This window comes from Erpetoichthys calabaricus, chromosome 8, assembly GCF_900747795.2.
Source record: "Erpetoichthys calabaricus chromosome 8, fErpCal1.3, whole genome shotgun sequence".
Lineage (NCBI taxonomy): Eukaryota > Metazoa > Chordata > Cladistia > Polypteriformes > Polypteridae > Erpetoichthys > Erpetoichthys calabaricus.
In genome coordinates this window covers 179,152,906-179,179,624 of record NC_041401.2, presented here as the reverse complement: position 1 = coordinate 179,179,624, position 26,719 = coordinate 179,152,906, and the positions used below count along the sequence as shown (strand labels likewise).

General features: G+C 38.7%; 1 protein-coding gene across 5 annotated transcripts in view; it reads right to left on the bottom strand.

Annotated features, from left to right (window-relative positions):
* Positions 1–19,648, bottom strand: part of LOC114656659 (zinc finger and BTB domain-containing protein 17-like) — a 34,497-nt gene extending 14,849 nt beyond the window's left edge. Inside the window, exons 1-5 of one of the 5 annotated variants that reach the window (XM_051930869.1) lie at positions 19,471–19,648; positions 9,622–9,844; positions 6,009–6,176; positions 4,015–4,401; positions 1,725–1,838 (exon numbers count right to left, since the gene is read on the bottom strand). In XM_051930869.1, coding sequence (XP_051786829.1) covers positions 1,725–1,838; positions 4,015–4,401; positions 6,009–6,176; positions 9,622–9,826 — 874 coding nt within the window. In that variant the 5' untranslated portion in view covers positions 9,827–9,844; positions 19,471–19,648. Of the gene's footprint in view, positions 1–1,724; positions 1,839–4,014; positions 4,402–6,008; positions 6,177–6,255; positions 6,417–9,621; positions 9,848–19,148; positions 19,387–19,470 lie in introns of those variants that run through there. The other 4 variants (XM_051930868.1, XM_028808293.2, XM_051930870.1 and 1 more) reach the window with 4 other exon arrangements.
* Between the last annotated feature and the right edge of the window lie 7,071 nt (positions 19,649–26,719).

The following is a 26,719-nucleotide window of genomic DNA, read 5'->3' as shown; positions in this document are numbered from 1 at the left end:
ACTTGACAGTGTCTTTAGATCATGTTCTATCAACATTATAGAATCTGTTATATGTCACAGACTGTGTAGGATCATACTATGACTTTCCTCCCACTTCCTGAAGATATTAATGTTAGATTAACTGGTGATTCTAACATGGCTCTCAAGTGTGGTTCCTATCTTGTTCTTTCCACTGCATCTTCTCTCTTGTAGCTGCTGGGATGAGCTTCCTCCATTTCAGCCTTGCTATACAGTAATCCCTCGCTATATCGTGCTTCGACTTTCGCGGCTTCATTCTATCGTGGATTTTATATGTAAGCATATCTAAATATATAACGTCGATTTTTCGCTGCTTCGTGGATTTCTGCGGACAACAGGTCTTTTTACTTCTGGTACATGCTTCCTCAGTTGGTTTGCCCAGTTGATTTCATACAAGAGATGCTATTGGCGGATGACTGAGAAGCTACCTAATCAGAGCACACAGTTAAGTTCCTGTGTGCCGATTGGCTCAGTGACGGAGTGCTGCATTAACCAGGAAGTCTCATCTCAACTCATTCAGCATTAACGTGCTCCTGCTACTGCTTCAGGGGCCGTGTCCAAGCGCCAACAGAAGATGCAAATGATTGCAGAAAAGGTAAAAGTTTTGGATATGCTGAAGGAAGGGAACAGCTACACCGCTGCAGGACACCATTACGGCATCAATGAGTCCACGATCCTTTTTATTTAAAAAGGAGGAAAAGCAGATAAGATCTACGGCTGCAGTGTCCTTTAACCAGGGCACAAAACTAGTTGCAAGTACGTGATAAGGCAGTAATCTGGATAGAATCTGCTTTAGGGATTTGGACTGAAGAGTGCTGGAAGAAGAACAACGGCGGTGCTACACAGTCGCCTGAAGAGGCTCCTTTAGAAGAGCTGTACTAACGCTATCCTTTGTTGTGCAGTAAAATTAAACTCATCGTTATCGGACAAGTCGTCGTGTCATTGTTGGTGAGTAACCATAATTAATTATCAATGTACAGTACTTATTACATGTACATAGTTTAGTGTCACTGTACACACATTTTACTGTATACAATTTTTCTTGCATTGTACGTATTTATTGCTGGTGGCCTGTCTGTCGTAATGGCTATAACATATGTGATATCGGAGACGCTCGATATCTTTAAAATAATATTTAGGTTTTACTGTATATAAACTGTGTTTACATACATAATTTCAACGAATCTTACCTAATATCTAAGAGAATACAAAGGGTTTATGCTGTATAATTGTGCGGAAATGTTTATAATAGTGTGGGAGAGTTTATAAGGGCTTAAAATATATAAAAAGAACCATATGAACATATGGTTTCTACTTCGCGGATTTTCACCTTTCGCGGGGGGTTCTGGAACGCAACCCCCACGATGGAGGAGGGATTACTGTAATTCATCCCAATCCTCTGAATGACTCCAAAGTCAGGGGTTGTAATGAGGTTGAAATGGTGAAAGCCTGTGATGAAGCCATTTACCTGCTGGAGGTATAAAGCCCCTCAAAAAAAACAGCAGGAGCATTTCATTAAAAGTTAGTATTATCAACAATATCCAATAATCATTTCAGCCTAGCCACAGTGTAGGATTTTTCTAACATTTCTTGTCTGTTGTGTATTTTTGGCATACTCCAAATGCATAATTAAAGTGGGTGGACTGCATAACTTCTTACAACTTTGTGAGGATGTAGATATATCTTTTAGTTAATAATATATTCACCTCTCTCCATTTTCAACGATGGATCTCCTCGTACAGATTGTCCTTTCCGCTGCTGTTTAGCACTCCGTGTCCTCATTCTGTGCCCGTTTCCATCTAGACTATTTAAGTTATGACCTGAAATAAAAGTAAAGAACAGATGTTAAAATAGGATATTAAACATGTAGGTTGTTGAGCAGATGTGTGCAGAGTACAGACAAATCAAGGACTAACATTTTTGGCAAGAGGTACACAACTGGATCTTTATTTCTCCGCAGGATACACTTTGTTATCAGTACTCATCATTACTATTAGTGACAAGTGAACCCCGCTGAGTTTGATTCGCTTCGAGTTTAGCGAAACCATGGAAATGTTAGGGAACTTTGTGAAAATCACTGAAGTCAAAAGGAACGGTGAAACAACTAGTTTTTAGTGGATAATACTGGTGTCCTTGAGGGTAGATAAATATTAAACATCAGAACAATAGAATGTCTTGCAGGCACTGGCAACACAAACAGGAAAGCATGAATTAACTGAGGCTCGGCCTTTAAAGACACAAATACATTAACACATTTCAACTTTCCTTCTGCATACACATTTTGTGTTTGAATGTTTTTGGCATTCAAGTATAAACATTCTTATTAAATCCATACCAAAACAAAAATTTCATCTGGTACAGCTGTTGATCTAGCATACCCCTCACTACCAGGATCAACAAAAGTCTTCCACTAGTATTAAAAGTTGTCTTAGTAAGTTTCCTATGAAGGACCAGACTTCCAGATATCAAAAAAATGATGCAATAGAGAGATGACCAAAAATAAACTTCACAAACTATAGGTTCTTCAATATTTACTCTCCAGTAAAATAGTTTGTAGGGCAATTCTGTCACACCCTGGATTGTGTTGTATTCCTAGGTTGATGTGCTTACATCTTCTCCCAGTGTACACACAGATTTCCTTCAGAAAGTCAAGTTTCTTCCCACAGTCTAAAAACCATGTTAGACTAATTGAGGACGTCAGCCTGTTGTAAATGAACGAGCGAGTGTTCAGGGCTACAGACAGGCAATGTGCTGGCTTGTCATCGAATGTGTTTTTACTTGGTCTTGCGTATTGCTGCCAAAACCTCTGTTCTTAACAGGCAGTTTTAGATGGACGAATATAGATTTGAATGGAATGTTTAGTGCCATCCAGGAGTTCTTTCCAAGTATACAAATCTGCTCTCAGCTCAGATACTGTATAAATAAATCACCCTTTTACAATTTTATTAGTTACTACTGGATATGAAATGCAAATGTTGAATTTTAAAATGCATTCTGTTCCCCAACACTTTTCACATTTAAGGATGTAATGACAACAATACACAACAATAAAGTAACCTTATTCCTCCCAGGTGGCAAAATGTGTGCACAGGAGGTTGGATGTTAGGACTTTCAAATTAGCCAAAAAATAAGATGTTATTCATACTAAGAATAAATATATACCCAAAAATATTCAAAGATTAAAAGCTCTTGGTCCCATGTATATGTGATTTTTTAGATATTCATTGATAGTGTTTTTACTTTTTTTCTTGTAACTCATGCACTATTGTTTAAAAGATAAAGGCGAAAACTGTAGTTTTAATCAGCATGACACTTGAAAAAACGCTTCTTCACAAATGCGGGATTCTCTGCAAGCACAAAGTGATGTGAACAAAGACAATGTGGAACAGGGCACACACTTGGCACTACCTGTCTATACACAAAAAAAACAAAAAAAAAATCAAGAAACAGTGATTGCTGAAAAACAAACACAATCATTATTCAATTTGTCTCAACTACGAGAAATCAGTTATTTTCCAACTGTCTAATGAAAAAGTAAACCTGCTTTTTATTGCTGTGAATGGGTAGCTAGCACAAAACAGCTGTAAGGTTTAAGAGTGAACCAAAACACACTACTTTTAGGATGTCTAAAATGTATTTAAAAATCTGTTCTTAGTTTTACCGCAGATCAAGATGCAGAGAAGCGAGACAAAATGCTTGTTCAAGTAGCAGAAGACTACTAAATGATGGTACAAGCTACTATGGCTTGTTCTGAAAGTGATGTGTAAAAACTTACCTGAAAAATACAATACACTGTATAGCATATGTCTAGAGTGGCACAATACCAAAATTACTGTTGTTTCACATTTGAATAGTAGTTTTTGCCTTTGAATTAAGTTTATTGTTTAATAATACATTTGAATTTGATCAAAAACTTCCTTTTTAAAATACGACATGCTTTGTGAATGTAGAGCTTTTGAGACACAATAGGTATATTTGTATAGACAAAGTTTTTACCTGGAACATAATCATCATCATTTTCATCATCTATAAATGTATCATCGGCGTCATCAGCATCTTCCTCTTCATCATCGTCGTCATCATCATCATCATCGTTGACATCCTCGTCCTCATCCTCATCCTCTCCCTCTCCTTCTCCCACTTCCTCCTCTTCTGTATTATCATCCTCACTATCACCTAGTTCTATTTCCATCTCTCCTTCTGGGTGGTCCCACGAGTCTTGTTTAACCAGGAGTCCAGGTGGTGGCTGTGCAACAAACATTGGAGTCATCTCTACAGCTGGCTTTGTTGTCTCAATTTTTTTATTTGTTGTGGGTAAAGGGGCAGCTGGAGTAGTCTGAGGCACAGGACTGCTTCGCTGTACTTCTTTCACCTGTGAATTAACTACATATACAAAACAAATACTGTGAACACAGTGGCTATTGGACAATAATTACTTCACCAAAACACACTAATTGTTCAGAGAAAGTTTACATTTCTTTGTTTTTTGAAGTGGTAAAGAAGCATCCCCAAGTTCTTTGAAGTTCAGTCTACATTCCCCCTCAGTAATAAACCAAACCTACATTTTGCCTTTAAACAAACAACAATTTAAATGTACTGAGAGGATGAGGCCGAGACGAAGACCAAAAATGTGGTTTATCGGAAGGACATAACAAGAATGGGTCACACACAAAACGATGCCTCACACTATGGGAGCAAGTAACCAGCTTGGAATATGGCAGTTAACTGGTAATAATGATGATAATGACCAATACGGAATATAAATGCATGGAAGCAGCACTGGCTAAGTGCTACTTTCTTCTGTGCCCATTTCACTATATCTATATTACTAAACGACAGTTGTATAATTATATGCACGGACGCACCGAGGCGCATACGCACAGCGCCTCAGCACCCCAGAGTCAAACCCAGCGGCTTCCCAGAGTCAGTAGGTGGCGCCCAAACAACACAACACAGTTTTATAATATATGCACTTTTAGTAATGTTTACGGTAATTCAATATTAAAAGTAAGTTGAATTATGATTCCTAACAGTAAACGACTTCTACCTAACGACACAGCCATAGAAAAACAAAAACGAGACCGCATAGATAAAAACAATAAACGAAGGCTCCTACAACGCGCTTCAGAAACACCAGAAGCAAAGAAGTCACGGCTCCAAAAAGAAAGAGCTCAACTAACGGAAATGCAAAAACAAGCCCGTATGGATAAAAACAATGAACGAAGGTGCCTACAACGCGCTTTTGAAACACCAGATGCAAAAGAGGCACGGCTCCAAAAAGAAAGAGCTCAGGTATCATATAGGCGTGCAAACAAGACAACAGAACAACGGCAGAAGCGTTTACAAGGCTTGCGCAATTGTTCATCATAAAGAATATCAGAGGAAACTGCAGAAAGGCTAGAAAATCGTTTAAAACGTTTAAGATGTTCAGTATTCCAACAAAGACAAAGCCAAAGAGGGGAACGACGGACAGCCGCTGAACAATTCCGCCAGTTAGCTCAGAACACATTCTATAATGAGTCCACTGTAACAGGACGCTCCCACCCTCCATCATTTTTCATTCCTCCAAAGATCGCAGGGAATAGAAAGTGATTGCCATTCTTGCATTTGCGATTCTTTAGAGAATCGGGGGATTACTGGTTGTTAAAGAAATGCAAAGGTCAGACAGGATATAAGGACTCAATCCTGCCAGTGGATCTTGTGCACTACACTGTATCCTATTTTCCTAGCCCAGTCCCAAGCTGTCTAATATCTTTATACTGTCACTGCCTATTTGTAGGACAATGACTTGGAAAGGAAGAATGGTGAAAACTGATGCCAAGTCCATTCAAGTGGGGGGGGGGGGGGGGGGGGGGGTTTGGGGACAAACTGGATTACCTCTGTGAACAAATAACAGTGCAGAACACACAGCACTTAACATAAAATACAACAACTTTGTAACAAAACCTCGTAATAAACACCCTAGAAAACAATAAAACAAAATACAATACCTGGCTGCTTAATTTGTTCATCTTTAGTAGATGAGGGTCTGAACACTTTGCAGGACATCACAATTTCTTCCATTTGCAGAAAACTAGCAACAACCTGCACACACTCCACATTTTCAGCCGTCAGGTCCAGCTTGGATGTATACATGAAGTCTAGAACAACGCCGAGGCCTGCAAAAACAGGACAGTGTAAAATATTCAAATATAAAGAACTTAAAGAAACCAACTAAGAAAATAAATCTAAACACACCATGTCAAATCCCAAAGAAAGGAAAACAGTCACTCCTTCACATCATAGTATCACTATATAATAATGTACTTTTTATAGCTATAACTGCAATTTTTTTTAGTGTGCCTCTTGACAGGTTTATAACCCTGCTACTCTATGTGTATCTTGCACAAAGGAAACATCCGCATCCTGTTTCCCACATGTTGCTGATTTAGAAATGGGGGCGGAGGGGGGGTTACTTTGGTAGGAAATGACATATATTCACAATAACAGTGTTGTTATGGCAATGGTATTATGCACAAGCAAACTTTATAGAAAATATTTTATTTTGGCTATTACCGGGTCTATGGTTACTAGGGATGTACGTAAAAACTACTGAAATATTTTGCTGATTTGATGATTATGGTGAATACTTTAAAATGACAGCAAGCCAAAAGAATAGTTGAAAATATCAGATGCTAAAAAAGGTGAGGGAGGTTATCATCAGGGCCAGTTTTTTTTAACTTTTGTGTGTAAACAAACTTCAAGCTCAGAAATACAAAGTGGGGTGTAAATGCAGAATGGGAATCCAAAAGAAAAGAGGCCAGGAAGTGCAGGACTAAAAGCAACATTCCGAGTAGTGGTGTAGTCCCTTTTAAATCTGTAGCAGAAAGCAAATTAAAAATCGGGCAGTTGTAAATCAATCAGACACAAAGGTAAAATTTCAATTTGCATCTTCCATGTTCAGTAGACTCGTTTCTGCTGTGTGAAAACATTTTCAGTCCACTCTATTCCTTGATGTTTTCAGGTCGTTGTTATAAAACATTAAATCGCAGTTAGGGAATCCATTCCCGGGCTCCCGATTCTCGGACATTTTTCATTCCCGGGAATGAAACTGCTGTAATTCCCGGGAAAACGGGAACGGCCAAGCTCGCATATATAGCGTGTAAAAATCGATCAAGAAATAACAGTTATAGTTGAAAATAATTAAGGTGGCGCCATTGCTGAAGCTTGCACTTCATCAGACAACAGCTTTGAACAGCAACTTGAAATTGCAATGCGTCAGTCTGTTGCATCCGCATGATCTGTGCCAAGAGGCTTGCCATCACAGAATGATGACAAGAAACTGGATGCATCAGTAAAAGCTGAAATGGCGGTGTTTCAGAGCAACGGCAAGTGCGGGCGTTGTTTAGAATAAGTGTATCAGTATCTGATGATTGTGCCGCCTACTTCAGTGGAGGCAAAGCGCGCTTTCTCAGCGGCTGGTGTACTTCTGCGCGAAGGTGCGCTCTTGCCTGGACAACCGCACGCTGGACACGTTAATAATAATAATAAATTACATTTATATAGTTCTCAGTACTCAATGCGCTATCCACACAGGGAGGAACCGGGAAGCGAACCCACAATCTCCTTACTGCAAAGCAGCAGCACTACCATTGCGCCACCTGCGAGGACGTTGTGCTTTCTACGCTCTTATTACCGCAACTAAAGATACATGTACTTATATGATAGCATGAACTGCTTGTAGATAAGGTTAGTCTTTTATTTGTGTCAACATATTGCATTAGCTTTATTAAAAATAAGTGTCGCTCGTTCTAAAACTGTTCACATGTGAGATGCCCGTGCACTGTGTCATCCCCGGGAGCCTGGGATTCCCGAATTCCCGGGAATGGATTCCCTAATCGCAGTGGATTTAATTTGGCTTTATTGACAGTGCTCAACAGAAAGACTTTTTAATATCAAACTGATCACGTATGTGTTCATCCCCTCATGTTAGTATTTTCTGGAAGCAGCCTGGAACCTGTGCACAGGTCTCACTCCCCATCAGTTTTGCACATCTTAATGCTGCCATATTTCCCCTGTCTGCTTTGCTAAACTGTTCAGGCTGCATGGGGATCTGTAAGTGAACAGCTACATTCATTTTACCCTCACAGGACTTCCAGGGCCTGCTGAAGAGATGTATCCCCACTACATGATGTTGCACCACCATGCTTCTAGAAGGGATGATATGTTTTTGATAAAATTCAGCATTTGGCTTTGATGGCTCAATCTTGGTCTCTTCAGTCCATAAAACCTTCTTCCTCAGGACTTCAGTTTCCCTGGTGTGCCTTCTGACAAACTCTGGCTGGGATGTCCCATGCGTTTGTTGTCTTTGCCACTATCCCATAAAGCTGCGACTGTTGAAGCACCCAAGCACAGCTGCTCTTTGTGCAATATTTCCAATCGTAGTCATAGTAGCCTGTAACTCCGTCAGAGTTTTCATTTTGAAAATAAACTATTCAATTGTCATTTTTAGGAAAATGTTTTTCCCCCCTCTTTTCTCATTATATTGGTAGCATCTTACTAGTATTTTACATACAGTATATAATGTACTTTTTTGTGTAAAGCACTTGAGCTATATTCAAAGTATAAAATGTGCTATTATCATCATCATTTATTGTTATATACTAGGATTTGCACGCTGCACAAGAATTACCAAGGATGCCCAGCTTGTCAATTAGGAATTGAGGCTCAGTGAAGCAGGAACACTTAGGGTTGCCAGCAGAAGTGCTTATGGGAATGCACTTGGATTGTCAGAAATCATTTGACCTTGAAAGAGATATTCTACACCAAATGAACAATGAGCTTGGAATAAGGAGGAGAATTGAGGTGAATGCTCGACTGGAAATGTGGTGGTGCTGCCAGGAATTGGTTAGACAGATGGAGAGAGACCGAGAAAAGAGCTCGACAGTGTTCTAGGTGTGTAAGGAGCTGCGTTTGATGGTGGTAAAACAATCCCCCCTAATAGTCAGGGAATAAAACTTGTAATATGAGATAGCAATTGTTTTGGCTTCAGTTTCATTTAAAACTTGCATTGTGGTAATAAAACAACCACTTTTTACATACCATGTCTTTGGTACGATTTGATTCAGAGGAGGCTGACACACACACACACACACACACAGGTGTTGCCCATCACGCCACATACAAAAATTATATTCTCTATTTTCTAATCAAGGACTTTTATTCCTTAATGTATTATCTGCAGTTAAAATCAAGATAGAATTCTTATCATTCTTCCACTATCTACAACTTTGTAAATTATAAAATGGGCACAGAAAGAAACATTTTGAACACTTGCACAACAAAATGAACTAAATTCATTTGTAGAGTGCTACACAGTACTAGGGTGTTGTACTATGTTAGCCATTATGGATGTACACAGAAGTCAAGCAAAATGACACCTTTTACTGGCTAACTAAAAAGATTACAACATGCAAGCTTTCAAGGCAACTCGGGGGCCTTATTCTGGAAAGAGTGCCGCACAGAAAAAATAAGAAACTTGTGAAAATCTAAGTTACCAAACCAAATTAACTGTCAAATGTAGATACCTAGAGTATCATGGATGGTAACTAAAGACACACTTACCTGTTGCACTGCTGATGTCTAAATCGACAACTTCCTTGTGGTCCAAAAACAGCATTCTGAAATATTGGCTGCATGCTGCCAGTACTGCCTTATGGGCCTTGAAGACAATGCCATCCACCACAAAAGTGCAATCACACAGCTGCCCATTCTGCCTTTGCTTGTTAAACTGCTGAAGGACTTTTTCACTATGTAGTGGAAACTTCATTGTTGGAAGAATAGAAACCTGCTGGAAAATAGAAAAGAAAGAATGCTATAAAGAGTACTGACTGATCAATGCTTAACTGAACTTGGCAACATTAAAAGCTAAAAACACATCACACTTATTAGAAGGGGCAGGAATTACTAGGGACATCACAGAGATATTATCAAGATGTGTTTGTCACAATGTGATAATACCGTGAGTGAAAGGTTTTCAAAATATTAAATACTGTGAGTGCACTTTATTATTCTTTTTTATTTGATTAAAGATGAAGTCGTTCCTCCAACAAAAAAAAAAAAAAACCCATGGGTACAAATGTACTGACTCATTACACCTACTAAGAAAAATCCTATAGTCAATTCATTTTTTTTTTTAATTTGTGGAAGCAGAACACTGATACTTCAACAGTCTCCACTGTGAGAGTGAACACACTCCCAATATTGTACATGAGATATACACACGAATATTTGATGTCTAATCTTAGCTCTGGGTGATGGCTTGTCAGATAAGTCTGACTATAGAGTTAGTTTTATACGACACTGCTTACAAATGGTACAACAATGTCTTTCTTTCTTTCTTGTAACAATGTAAATGCCAACATTTACAAGTTAAGCCTCACACTTTTTAAGGAAACACTTTTACATACTTTGGGTCTTTAGAGACCTGCCATTAATATAGATATAAAAATCAAGCCACAGCAAACGAAACTTTTATTGAATACCTCTTCACTGCACAATATACAGTAAGTCTTTTTAAACTAATTTCTATTATTTTAATATATCCTACAAAACCTAAACAACAAATTACACTGCTATATTGTGATACTCAGGGCAATAACCCAAGACCAGTTACATTTTTGTAATTATTGCAACATGACTCCTGGCACACACTATAGCAGTCCAGTGATACTGGACATACGTATGTCCAGTACCTCCATGTTTTTTTTTTTTTTTTTGTTTACTTTTGCTTCTAATAAGCCGTTTCAGGTGACGTGGCTTGTGTCATTTCACTCTATGCAGCTCCTTCAGCTAGGGGTGGGCGGTATGACCAAAATTCTATATCACGGTATTTTTCTAAATTATCCCGGTTTCACGGTATTTGACGGTATTTTTTTCCCATGCATGAGTGGATGTTAAACACATTTTCCACTGCAATTACTGGCTAAGAATAACCTATTCCACTGTCAAGAGCATTGTACATTGTACAAAAAAAACATTTTAATGTGCACACAAGTATTAATACAGGTTTGCATCGCCCCATAAAGTGATACTTTTCAAGGGGGTGGCACTAATGAAGAGAAGGAAATCACATTGCATGACAGATGCAGTCAAAATATAGAACCTTTTTATTTAACAAATTTTGCAAAAACTTAAATTATAATTTTGACAACATATTTTCAACCATCCAAAGAGGTATTTAGACTTAGGAAAATATCCAGAAGTGCTTGTCAAAAGTTGAATTGCACTGAACAGGTCTTAGAAAAGGAATAAATAAATATTTTTTGTAAAACAACTACACTTTCTGTTAATGTTAACAATCTCTATCCACTGACACGTTAAAGTGACTTTTTAAACAACTTTACCATCATTAAACTGCATAACATTTAAACTAATAAATAATAACGATAAAATAAATAATTGTATTATTACTGATAGTTGCACTATTACTTCAAGGCTTCAAAAGCCCAGGTGCATTACACAGTATTCACCAAATTAAAATAAAACAAGTGCAATCTTGATGATGACATCTTTACCAACTGAACTATCATTTAGGCAAACTGCATTAATATGGACCTTGCTTCAAGCTAAGCTATATACATAAATAATACAATTGCAACTTGCATTTATAATTGTATTTGTGGTATAGCCCTACGGAATCGTATTAGGGCCACAGTGAAGAAAAAAAAAACTACACGTCGAGAATAAAGTCGACATTTCCACTCTAATTATAAAGTAAACTATGAGAATAAAGTAGAATGTCGTAAACTAAACTTCATCCTAAAATCATTGTTTAATTTACTAGATTTTCTCAAACCCCGTCATAAGTTAAAGTAGCACATTAAATGCTGTGTTGTGTTCCCCGACCCAGTTGTTAATCACTACGCTTCTTAAACTGACTTCCTCCGCACTAAGAGGAGACAGTGATCACCCATACAGAATCCATTCACTGTATGATATTCCTGCTCTCTGAAAATTTAGAATTTATATCAAGTATTTATTTATATCAAGTATTTATCTTGGCATTCTAAATGTTCAGAGAGCATGAATATCATATGAATGGATTCTGTGCATCGATCGCTGCCGGTGCCTCCTCTTAGTGCAGAGGAAGTCAGTTTAAGAAGCTCGGGGAACACTTAACACAAAGCATTTAATGTGCTATATAACTTATGACGGGGTTTGAGAAAATCTAGTAAATTAAATATTCATTTTACGATGAAGTTTAGTTTACGATGTTCTACTTTAATGACAAAGTACGAGAATAAAGTCAACATGTCATCACAATATTACACAGTACCCAGGTACATTACACTGTATTGAAAACAAATAAAACAAGTACAACTTGGCTTGCAGTATTATCCAGTAGTATAGAAACAGTGTTTACACATCTGACTGTTTAAAACTAAAGCATCTCCAGGCGACAGACGTGACTCATTTTTTTCGGCTCTCTGTCCATTTTCACCGCGCGGCATACCTATGCTACCGCCCACTATTTGGTGGTGTAGCAGTGAAAAAGAGCCCTAGTGCAACAAATCTGTGTTTAGCGGTGTAGCAGTGAAAAAGGTCCCCACTTGAACAGTTTCCCGCTGCGCCACGTTCCGAACGTCGTTTAGGCAATTTAAACCGGTGTTGCGGTATAAGAAAAATCCATATCAAAAAAAAAATAAACGGTTTTCGGTATGAACCGGTATACCGCCCAGCACTACCTTCAGCTACTTGCCCCTTCACCTTCCTCCTGCTCCTAGTCTGAGCTCTGCCCCTCTACAATTTCCTGCCCACAACACTCTTGATCTGATGCCATCACAAGTGTCTCATTCTGTTTTTCATCATTTGTCTCCCCACTGCCGTCTTCCTAGTCACTCCGACACTTCACCTGCCATCAATGACAGAACTCTGTCAAGTGCTCGCGATGCTGATAAACATTGAGGTTCTTTTCTTAGCTCTTGCCTCTCTAAACTCAAACACCAACATAAAAAGTAACAACATAGAGACGTAATTATAATGAAAATATATATAGATACAAAGAAGTCCTGAAATAAGCATGTTTTGTTTGAGCACTGTTTACAAACACAGTGCTTAAAATACGCATGTAAAAATACTGATAAATGGATATGCAAAATAAGGTTCAGTTCTGCTATTGTGCCATTTCATTAAAGGGAATGTAAAGTGCCACCGCATTATTGTTTGTAAAAAAAAAAACGAAAAAAAGGAAAAATAAAATGGTGAAAACCCAAAATAAAAAAAAAATAAAACAATTTGTGAAAAAATAAAACTGATTCCATAGGGCCCTACATACACTCAGTTTTGCCGGGATAATAATAACGCATGTACGTTTACTTCAATAAAATACATATTGTATTAAGTTACTCATTACTTTAAAAATGAATCTGACTAAAATTACATGCTACTTTTAATGTGTCACCCCTAACACTTCTCTTGAGACTGTACTGCCAAGTTTAGCACTGTACCTTCAGCTCATCAATATAAATTTCTGAATATTGAGACAGATTATTTCAACCTGAAGAAAGTAATAATGTGATTGGCCAAGCAGATCTGCCCCAGGAAGTTGATCTTTGTGGTGGATGTTTCCACTTTTTTCTACCTGTGGCTGTTTAAAGCGTATGCGACACTAATAGGCTAACAGAGTGCTACAGATATGCGCAGATTACGGAAACCTTAACTTTAACCCTGTTAAGGGTTTGCATGGCTAAATAACCAGGTTACTCGTGGAGAAATCTGCCTGTGTTAATCTGGCTTCTGAGAAACAAATACCCTGCTTCTCTAACCAGAATAATGGTTTACATGGCATTTTAGAGACTGGGTTTCTGTGAGTAACCAGATTAAAGTGCCTGTGAACACACTAATTTAGCATGTGCATTTGAACTACAATGTGTGTTATTAAACTGCTCAGTTGTGCAACATCTGCTAAATTATGGTAATATCTTATCAGTAAATTTCAGCACAATTCTGCATTCCACTGCTCACAATCTCTCTATCTTGAAAGACATATAGATAAATTAGGGGGCTCTGCCCCCTGCTCGCTTTGCTCGACAATGCCAGGCAGGCAGGCGCTATGCACCAACCACTTTGCATCTCTGCCGCTCGCATATGGATAAGCGGCTGTACAATTTAAACATTGTTATTTTCATGGGAACTGTTACATATGCATAATAGAACTAACTATTTTGCATTACAGCGAGTAATTAACCATAGTTACAAATAGTAAAATGTAATAAATTGAAATAAAATTATGTTTCATGTTATGTTAAGAGGTATTCGTTGAGTTATATGTTTTGGTTCTGTTTGGCTTTGAAATTAACACACATTCTTTTTAAACTTCTGTCTTTGATATCTCTATCTTTCGAAACTATTACCGCTGACAATTCGTCACATGTTGGTTTATTATAAATGTGACCATGATCTTTCAGATTCCTACAGAAATCCAAGAAAACTTTTGACCGTATTTTGCAGATAAATTTCATGTAAAGTGTGATACTTTTGGATGCATGGATTTGTATCCATTATTGACTGTAGAATTTCTAATACGTTCGATCGTTTAACTCTTTCAATTCTATGTTGCATCACTTCTCTGTAATCATAAATATAAACATGACCGAATTGTGGTTTCTTCAAAATTAAACTTGTAGTAGCTTTAATTGTTGCAGGACCACAGATTCTCATAGCATATGGTCCTAAATTGTGTAAATCTATGTTTTGAGCATTGAATGTTGCAAACAGATTATTGTAGATTTGCATATTTTTCCTGTAGTGTTTGTGGATTTCACATTCACCAAACAACAAATCTTTTAATTCTTGCGAATACGCCTCTTCATTGGGAGGAAACACTACTTTTCCCTGATGGCAACACGAATTAGATGATCTACAAGTCTCCGACTTAAACTTTAAAGCCGAACAATATCAACATACTTCTGTCATATCACCTATGTCCATATATTCAATCTCTTTTCGCTGTTCCGTTATTTCACTGAGTAATAATTTCCGTTTGTTACAGCTAATGCGATGTTTACTATCTTTTTTGAGACTTTCAAATTTTAGTACTTTCATTATGTCTAACCTGCTCTGCATGCGTATCGCGCCAACGTTTTTGAACCTCTTTACGACCTTCTACTTTGTCTTCTACTCTTTGTATTTTATTTCCTACCCAGTTTGGACCTGCTAGGTTTTCAATTCCACTTAGTCTGGGCTCATTATTAATTTCCTTATTTTCAGAATTTGCACTTAGGATTATTATTGTTCTTTTTTGAATTCTTTTCTCTCCAACACTTTTGGGCCTCTTCGATGCGCTGCCCTTTTTTCTTCGCTTAGTCGTTGATGTGTCATCTAGAACGTATAAAATTATTGTCCAGAAAAGGACTACATCTAAGGAAACGAAAAGATTGTATGTCTAAAAATACTGTTCAGAAAAGGTTCTTTAAAGGATCAAACAGAGGACTTTTCATAAACAACTTTAAATGAGGAAAATGTAAAAATGTATAAGACCCAAGAGCGCAAGGACTGTGTCTAACAAAAGCATTCACACAAATGAGAGGTGAGAGGACCATAGGTGTGTTTGAAAATGGTTGAGAGGAGTGCGGGACTTGACAAAATCTCTTGGCAAAAAGTCTTTTCTGAAGATTTCCTTTTATAATAAAGGGATATTTAAAACACTATACGATTGATTACCAGTACAGTAGATTATCTTCTAGTACAAGACTTCAAGATTTCCACACATATCAGTAATTGCATCTGCAAATTGCTCAAACAATTCTGTTGAAATGCTCACACAGTTGTCAGTATAGGCATTTTACGGAATTCTAAGAGGGCCGATTCTCCAAGATGAGTGGCTGGACTAAAGCATGTAGTGAACAAAATAGCACAGAAAAGAGGACGAGACTTGGGCATCGCTCCTGCAGGGACACTGGGCCTCTTGATGCAGCTATCCTACTTTTAAAACTCCAAGAATGTCCCGGAATATACTTCTTGTTTTTAAGACCTCGGCTGTGGCTGGCCCATGGTTTTTGCTTTTCTCCTTGTGGCCCTTAAACTGTTCCTCTTCTATGGATGCTTCCATTTAACATTGGCTCTCATGCAGATTTGTCTTTAAAGAGGTCTGCTCTGTGGAAGTGACACTGTAAATCTGGTTTTGACTTTTTTTTTTTTTTTTTTATATAAACTGCAGCAAGGAAAGGAAGGTTAGAAAATAATGAAGTGACAAGCAGATAAAGGATATTTAATTTAACTAGTCAGGCCCTTTTTTTTTTTTTTAATAAACTGGATTGACTGAAAAACATTGAATTAAACTGCGAGAACAGCTCTCAGCATCTGCTCGCTCACTGCGACCCTTACCTCTTTTTCTCTTCTGTGGATGCTTGCACTTTAAGGATTTTTTGCCTTTTCTTCAAACATGGGAGGCTTGTGCATATGACAAAGTCATATTAACATTTAATTCCTTCCTTTTAATAGTTGTGACTGCACAGAAATAATAGATGTCTACAATTCAATATTGACTAGACTGGAATACAAATTAGAGATATGCAATGCACTTGGAGTGAGCAATATGGCCAAAAATGAATATCTCAATGATAAAATGTGGATAATAACGGTAATTACTGCATAAATGAAATAATGTTGAGCCACAATGTGATGCCCTGCTCTAAAAGCAGTTATTATGTAGCAATTGTAACCAAGACCATTGCTTGACATCTTTATAGCTTTACATATTAGTACTCTACAAAGCCTATTATGGCTGAACACTGAAATAAAAGTGTTGAATTAGTCCCTGTTTTGTATCACACTTTTGTTTATTGGTTTGTATCGAGTGTGTGACTTGAATATTCATATTGTACCGTTACCATTGAGTCTCTAGTAATTGCATTGGTGACTGTTACTATAAATACAGGACTGTGAAATGTAAATATAGTACTAAAATCTTTTGCTCTATGCAAGTAAGAGACCATATAGTGTTGTGTCTAATGGAAAAAAAAAAAAATACCACAATTGTCTAAAAGCAAAAACTTTACTTTCTCAAATAATTGTCAAAAATGTGTTAAAGGAACATTTCATCCAAAAATATACATATTTTTTATTTGTTGTGACAGAGAAAAATGTCTGTTCTCATGTTTGCATGGAGAACAAATATAAAAAGTTTGACAGAATGGGCGTCTATGGAGACAAGTACTGTACCATAGAATGGCAAACAATATCAAAAGCAGTCCATAAAAATCATCTCACATTTACTGTCCTGCATAATCCACATCAATTATCCAGTCATATGCTCACAACATGCAAAACACATGCATTTTTTTGCTTAAATATTGTTAAATAAACCCTTCCAGAACTGGCAATGATCATCATAGATGCCTACTCCATTGTTAATCCTTTTTCTTTTAACCTCCAATACAGAGATTAACAAGTCATCACTACAAAACACACAGGGGTAAGTAACACATAAAAAAATTTAAAAAAAAAAAAAAACTGAGTGGAATATTCCTTTGATGGTAATATCCTAAGGAGAAACATACTAGGATTTACAGCGCCAAATAAAACAACAGCTTCATCAAACAAAATTTTAAAGTGAAACTTTGAACTCTTGACAGAGACAACCCTTTAGAAATAGTGCAAGAAAAAATAAAAATCTCGGATCCACTGCAATGCACCAGAAATTAATGAAAGGGAAGACATAATTGCGACAGTAGATTAAGAGGAAGAATACGGATAACCACAACACACAAAGGTGGTTTAGTATGCAAGTTTAAAAACCATGATGGATCATTACGCTTTATCAAAAGGAGGGAATGACATCATAGTTTGATTTCCAATAGGGAACCCATTCCTTAACACCATACCCAAAACAGACCAGGTGTAAGCACTGGATTTGCCGTCCTAAGAAATTAATCACCCTACTATACTGTATACGGGTCCATATATCTTACAGCTCAAAAAAAACAGGATTTTTTTTACGTAGCTCACAAACAGATCCACAAAGACAAAGTTATACAACATGAGGAATAATTAAAATTAAAGAGGTAGACCTGTGGTTCTTTCTGAAACTAACAGGTTGCATGGTAAGAAGCCATCACATATGAAATCTTGGCAAGCTCTTAAGAGGCAAGGGAAGCCCAATCTTGATAAACAGCTCCAGTCATCCATTTTCTATGCCAACTGATCAAAACTGAAAGTCACTGGGAGTGGGAGCCAGTCTCCAAAGCATTGCTGGCATAAATCAGGCACAAACCCATATTCACTCACTTTCAATAAATCCATGAGATGGGAAATTAACCAACTTGGTATATGGGTGGAAAACCCATGCAGGGGATTGTGCAAACTGCATACACACTGGGCCTTAGTGATAGGCAAGAGGTGTGGTGCGTACTGATAATTCGGCGCTGCGCTTCACATCCTGAAGTTGTGGATTCAAATCCCGCCACTGACACCACGTGGCCATAACCAACTCACTCCTCCTACCTGTTACCCATTTGGAAAAAACAAGGTAATCAAATAAATCTCAAATGTTGTAAGTCGCCCTGGATAAAGGTGTCAGCCAAATAACAAGTAATAATAATAATAATAAACTGAACCTTATCGCAGGGATCTATGAGCCCGCAGTGCTAATCAGTACGTGTTTGGTTATGTCTGAAATTCTTCTCCCTCACTGTTAAATGTTCCCTATGATCGTCATTTTTAACGAACATTACTTTAAAACACATTTAATTTGTACAATTTAAACGTAAACCTCAACTGCGGTACCATTCATTTCCGAACCAACACATTCTCAAACAATAACATCACAGTTTACTCTTTACTCGCATGTTCATTTGGTATATCCAGATTTTAATGTCAGCTCATTGTGCTCAATATATATGGCGCAAAGTAAACTTTACAATGGAAAGCACCTCACAATGGGGTTACCCTTATCTTTATAGCACATTCAGACTGATTAAAAGCCATCACACCGAAGTTCCCTAGGCGATGAATCTCACTTAACTGACCGCACGTGCCTCGTTAAACAAGGATCTGTTGCAGAGTATGCGATTTCGGCCATTTTTCATGCAAAAAGATGCGACACGCTCCAGCAGTTTAATAATCAAAACAAATATGGCCTTAATGCAAACCTGTCCGCTAGAAACAAATATTTGCTGTTCACGGTTGGTGCACCCTTCTCCATAGACACAATATGGCGATCAAATTAATGACGACCCTCGAACATGGGGGTGTCCATTAACCCTGAATTGTGTGTCTTGCTCAAACCTTGCTAGTAACAAGCGTCAATAAATGCACCCCCGTAAACAATGTATTGGACTCAATCCCACACAGGAATAAACCCTGGACCTTCCTGCACGTGATGGCGGCAAGCAGAACATCTGAGAAACTCCCCACCTTTCCCCTGCACGTGCCCATGCTTGGCACAAAACAGAACACAAATGCCATACGTACCTTCCAACAGGCCTCGAACTAGTAAACACTCCAGACGGGCAACAAAAACTCATCAAGCTGGAGTCCTGAATATCTCTTTCTGTCCCAACATCACATAACTCGCGAGTCGTTTTCGTACGAATGAGGCGCCCAAGTTTCTTGTGTTTGTGTTTTTTCGACCCCAGCCGTGCTATTGGACACACATTTACGTCGATCAACGCGGTCGTCGATTAACTAACCAATAAGACTTGCGGAAACTTGTTTCCGCCCACAGAGTGAAACTTTCAGGTAAAACAGCGTTGCCTTATGTGAGATTCTCCGAGTAATTTGGTGTCGCTTTTGATTTGGCATAAGCGTAGCCTACGTGATAAATGTCTGATCTGCATTAGCCTGCGCACATCAAGACTTTTTCATTTAACGCATGCTCAGTTACAAACGGCTTCTCTTCGGCAAAGTGCATGCGCGTTTGCATTTCTGATGCATTTAAACACGAGTTTCAATCAATGATTTTTTATTAATGTAACAAGAATTATGTCAATATTGGCAAGTACCAGCATATAATAAGATTTTCACACTGCACCTCAGACTGATCACAACGACTGAATCACATCTAACAAGCAGTTGAAACAGTAACCTCACTAATCAAAATAAGTCTCATGAAATCCTGGCTGACATAACGACTGTTCATGACCAATTATTGCATCATCTGATTGACAAGCAATGGTGAAATATCAATTCCTGTCTTCATGTACAACCCAAATCCCAGATTGTACAACAAAACAAATAAATGCAAAATGGCAGCTTTCAATGAAAGACTAAAAAAATCGCAGTTTGTTTCAACGAATTTGCACAAGGTTGGATGAAATAGCGAAAAAATGGTGTGTCGTGTCGCCTGACATTAAAGGCAACCAGCGGCTATACATGAAAAAATCTGTCCAAGTTAGCGAGTAGCCAATGAAGAAATCCATCACGATAAAAAAAGAAAATAACTAAGGCTGCGCAATTCAAACAACTGCCACAACAGGCTACTGCCAGACCACCAAAGAATGTCTATGCTTAAAGCATAAGTGGGAGAGAAAATTGTCGAAATGCGAAATTTATGTAATATGAATGATCTCTCTGTTATATTAAAAAGTTTTCTGTCGAGTCCACACCGCTTGTCCAATCGTTACTCATCCTGCACACATCCTCTCTCTGTCCCACCCGGTGACACTCGGTGCTAACTTGCCCTTCAACGCAGTCGGTTATAATGGTAAGGCAGAAAAGCAAATTATCTATTCAAGAACGTTTACTTTTAGAAAAAAAAGCGACAAGAGCTGATAATGAACTACGATAAAAAGAAAATGTACAAAAGAGTTGCATATATGTGAATTTCCCCTTGGGATTAATAAAGTATCTATCTATCTATCTATCTATCTATCTATCTATCTATCTATCTATCTATCTATCTATAATAAAAATCAGGAGCAAAGAGAATCATCCAATAAACAAAAAAGAAAAATATCCTGAACAAAATGCCAATAGAAAAGCAAAATAGAAACGTTTATAGAATGTAAGTTAGAGGATAAAGTAATTCCTAATATTGTTTTTGACGAGGTGTTAATGTAATTTTATTTTTTACTTACTTTTTATTACGTTTTACTTTTCTACTTCTTTCACTTTTTTAGTTTTTACTATGTCTTATTATTCATCCATCCATCCATCCATTTTCCAACCCGCTGAATCCGAACACAGGGTCACGGGGGTCTGCTGGAGCCAATCCCAGCCAACACAGGGCACAAGGCAGGAACCAATCCCGGGCAGGGTGCCAACCCACCGCAGGACACACACAAACACACCCACACACCAAGCACACACTAGGGCCAATTTAGAATCGCCAATCCACCTAACCAGCATGTCTTTGGACTGTGGGAGGAAACCGGAGTGCCCGGAGGAAACCCACGCAGACACGGGGAGAACATGCAAACTCCACGCAGGGAGGACCTGGGAAGCGAACCCAGGTCCCCAGGTCTCCCAACTGCGAGGCAGCAGCGCTACCCACTGCGCCACCATGCCGCCCCTTATTATTCATTGGTATTTAAAATAGACAGTTGTAGTGAAATACTCAAGTAAATGATTTTCTACCTATAATAACTAAGGACCAAACCGTCTTCCTCCCTCGCCCCACATACTCTTCTAGGTACCATCGCTTTAAATACAATAGCTAAGCCGCGAGATAGCGGGCGCCCACTGCCTACCCCCCTGGGGTTGGCAAGTGAAGCGAGCAGGGGGTGGAGCCCTCTAGTTATTATTATTATTATTATTAATTTTTACCATTAATTATTAAAATAATGTCATATACAGATTACTGCTGCATTAATTATTAAAATAATGTCATATACAGATTACTGCTGCCTTGCAGTTAGGAGACCTGGGTTCGCTTCCCGGGTCTTCTCCCCGTGTCTGCGTGGGTTTCCTCCAGTTTCCTCCCACAGTCCAAAGACATGCAGGTTAGGTGCATTGGCGATCCTAACTTGTCCCTAGTGTGTGCTTGGTGTGTGTGCCCTGTGGTGGCCTGGCGCCCTGCGCGGAGTTTGTTCCTGCCTTGTGCCCTGTGCTGGCTGAGATTGGCTCCAGCAGACCCCCGTGACTCTGTGTTAGGATATAGCGGGTTGGACAATGACTGACTGACTGACAGATTAATGTACGTTAAGTGAATTGTGCATTGCAGGAAATGTGATAGAAAAAGCTTGTGCTTGTCCTCCTTGCCCATCTCTTCTCATTGCAGGCAACCACAAGCATATATCTATAACGATGTGCCTAGCAAACTGACTGCCCTAGATCAGACAGAAATAAGTATGTCCAGTACTTGAATAGAAATAATTAAATAATAACATTGTGGTCTCAATATGTTTCATTGTTATATTTAGACCCTAAACGTATAGTTTGAACAGCCTAATCGAGTTTGAAATGCAGGAGAACATCCTTGTAGCGTTTTTAAAGGGACCAACGGGAAAAAAAATCAGAGTTAAATGCAAGAAAATGTCAAGGAGAATCGTCAAGAATTTCTTAGGATCCCATTAGTACAGATCTGGGTTTGCTTTGTTTACTTATTTTTTTGGTACATATTTTCATTGCAGTTATTTTTTGAATTAATACTAATCATCCATTCTAAAGAGTCCTTATTTAGTTTACATAATCTGTTGAATTATTTTTTGTTGTTTCCAATTGTTAGTCATTTTCACGAATGCTGTTCTGTTTCTGTAAAGAGTAACTGCGCCACTGTTGAATCACTGCGTACAATCTCGCTTTTGATATCTGAAATCACAAAAGCACACATTCACTCTACAGCTCAATTCCCATTTTTTCACTGATTTGTGACAAAAATCTGATTTTTTTTTGGAGAAGAATGATTAGCAAAAAAATCATGGAATTGAAACTTTCCAGAAAGTATTTACACTCTTTTCATAACAACTTTTCTCACCAGTCCTGTCTACAGTCCTTGAGCCACTTGTCTCTATGTACAGAGTATGGGCAGGGATAAGAGCGCTCAAACCACCAGCTCTCATCTTTCGTTTCTTGATTCTCTTCTTTTCCATCATGAGCAGACAAATTCTCATGCAGCCTGCACTGAAATGATGTTAAACAGAACAGCAACCAGCACATTTCAGTCTGCATTTGTCTGACAACATTGTTTTATTAATTTTGGGCATGTGGGGCACATTCAAGAATTTCAGGCAGATCTAGATCAGTGGCAAAATATATCGCAGATACGAGGCAAAAATCAGGATCAGGATGGAAGCACTTTTAGCTACCGCATGTCAATAACAGCATCCAAAAAGCTTTGAAAATAGTGAATATGGGGACATTAAATCACAGTCCTATTGCAGGGGAGGGGGCACAAATTCTGAGTTAGGCCACTGATGTCACCAACACACAATACACAATAAAGCAAGTGCAAGACAGTACAATTACAGTACATCACACTTATATGACTATAGTATGACGATGGATGCTTTAATATATGTTTAATGTACAATTTAACTATGGCACACATTATTGAGATGACAGAGGGGTGGCAACTGGACTCTAATATGGGAAGAACAGAGCCAGTGATACACAGTTCCTGCTTCACCACCCTTTGTGCTGCCCACCCAGTCTCCTCTGCTTGAGACTAAAGAGGTTTAACTCCCTGAGCTTGCCATGGTAGGACACGTCCCTCAGTCCTGGGATGTACTTGGTTGCTCTCCTCTGCACAGCTTCAAGTGCTGTAATGTCTTTCTTGTAGTGTGGTGACCAGAACTGCACACAACACTCCACAAGTGGCTTCACTAGTGCATTATACAGTCTGAGCAATAATGTCTCTTGGTTAATATTCAACAGTTTTTATGATATAACCTGACATTTGATTTGTCTTTATAATCGCTTCTGCACATTGCTTACATTATGAAAATGTTGTGTCAACATAAGCACATGCGCATGGGAGGCAGCTAAAGGGCTCACTAAAGGACAATTTCATGCCAGACCAGGGGGTGGCAGAGTGCACTGGTCCTTTCTCTTTTTCCTCCGCAGACTGGCCACAGGAAATTCCACCTGGGCTCGATGATGTCACTTCTGGTTCTGGGCTCAATGACATCATTTCCAGTTCTGGGTTCCGATGACATCACTTCCGGTTCTGGGCTCAATGACATCACTTCCAGTTCTGGGTCCGATGACAAAAGTCCTATTAAATGTGTGAAGCAAAAAACAAAACTCCAAATCATCCAGCGCAACGCATAGAGTCCTTGCATTACTGCTCATGATGTTCCTGTATGTGGTGAAACAGCTCCTTTAGGGCAACTCTCTTTTTGAACACTGCACTGACCAGTCTCTATGCATATTACCACCATGTTGGTGCCACATGAGGAAGATGCTGCTGGCAAATATAATCCACTAGTTGCGTGTGCCAAGGGGATCTGCAGAAAAATGCAGCCAGGCCATTGAGGTGGGGGAAAAAAAGATTTTGCATTCTTTAAGCTTTGAGGCCCCGGTACTAAATTCAGTCGATGAGCATAGCAGTGTATGAATAATGCCATAGGTGCCTTCTCCTTAACTTAATCCAGATGACATGACCGCTGCACCATAAAAATTCTGCGCCACAACTTTATCCAGAGATTCGTATTCCTCCAAGAAACGGATAATAAGAGCAGCAATGTCATTGGCTTGCCTTCTACTAGCAACATCTTCAAATCTGACAAACAGCTCCTCTACACCTGTGTCCGTCACATAACGCTGATGCTTATTTATATTTATAGAACATAAAACACAATCATTGTACCATGTGAATAGATAGCACATACCACACAATCTACACAGCAGGGATGTGCGGTTAGGGGAGGCATGCAGGTGAGGTCATCATGAAAAGTAATAACTAATAATGATAGCATAAAATACATTTCTCCACTGGTCTGTGCTATAAAATTGTTTTCTGTATGATTCCCATAGTTTTGATCATTTTTATAGTCAGAATCGCTGAATTTGCGCACTTCCCGATCAAATACAAGGGGAGAAACACGAGGTGCGCCAGCAACGAGCCTGACCTCACCTGGGACTGCGCTCTCCCTCATACACTGCAGGGTTCATGCATATAACTGGCGCGTGCCTGTTGCTGTCTCTCTGTATGTCGCCAATAAAATGTCTGCAGACACGTTTATTATACACCATGACTTTCCACAGTCTGGCTAATATCTTTAATGAATGTGTGTGACATCTTTAGTCTTGCTGATCAGACATAAAATCGCAGTGAAAAGGCACAAGCTGAGGCAGACAGTACCGTGCCACCCTGAAGGGGGCGCATGTGAGCCCAACAGGTGGTCGTTGACTCGTTGTTGCTGTCCTTCTACACCAGTGGTTCTCAAACTGTGGGAAGGGCCTCACTATGGGGGCGCGAAGTAACAAAAAGGGGGGAGCGAAGATGTGAAAAAAGAAAACAAGAATCGAAAATATGAAAAATACATCTGTTGAAAACAAAACAAATTAACTTAAACTACATTCTGATACTAGAAAAATAAATATAGAGTTAGATAAATGTCGATAAAAGTTAAGTAGGTATAATAAAATATGCATCTGTGATATATCATTAATTTAAAAAGAACAAATTGGTATTAGTGGGCTCCTTTCAAAAAAACGTTGGGGGGGGGGGGGGGGGGGGGTGGGTGTTCCTGGGCGCGATTCAAATTGTTATGAAAACTCGGTTCGCAAATACTTAAACGTTCAGAAATGCTGTTCTACACAGAGGCTCTGGGCGCATTCAATAAGTTAGCGATATCAGAAAGACAGGTGCACTGCAGCAGTTATTTTATTTTCATTTTTTGTTCTGACTGACTGCCAAAATGGAAGATTATACTGTATATCTAAGCTTAAAATGTTCTCAAAACTGGGCTTTCAGTCAAAACAGGAATTGATAAATAACGGAAGACCAACGCCGGAGCTAAAAGATTTGCTTCAAACTAAAAGACAAGAGACAACTCATTCTTTTCAAACCCGAAGTCCTACAAGAAACCTCCTTTACTGCTTTACGTGCCTTTTGTTCTCAATTTATGACAATGTCTGGACTAGCAATAATCTGACGGACTCTGAAGGAGTCAGTGCCTCACCAACCCTGAACCTCACCGCACGTCACCGCTACACAGAAATTACTTAAATTGGGAGTGTTTTGTGTAAAAGACCTTGGGAAAAACGCAATAGCCTTATAAACGCTTTGCATTTAATACAAAACAAAAATATTTCCCTACTGTCGTTCATAAAGCCCTATGAGAACGAAAACTAAAGCACCCCAGAGCCGTATGGTTCTGAAAAAGTAGCGTCAGCGTTTAATTCGTTTGTGTTTTTTCCCCGCTCTTCCCTGATTGGAATTCTGTTCATTACAACGGGCCATTCCATGACCGGTCGCTACAATTTTGTTATAAATACAGTGGATGGCATTACCTTTGTTGTGAAAAAAACCTCAGTTAACAGCCCCTTATCAATCGTTACCACTTAAAGTTAATCTGCTAAGTAGGGAGGAGTGCATTCCGCAGCAAAATTAATAACAATGCGCTTAACGAAGTAGATGGATGTAGAATACTGAGAGAGAGAGAGAGAGAGAGAGAGAGAGAGAGAGAGAGAAAGATAAAAGATCACAACGCAGAAAAGCAACCATATTGATGCACTTTCTTTCTTTCTTTCTTTCTTTCTTTCTTTCTTTCTTTCTTTCTTTCTTTCTTTCTTTCTTTCTTTCTTTCTTTGGTAAAAGATGCCCTCCGATTGCTGT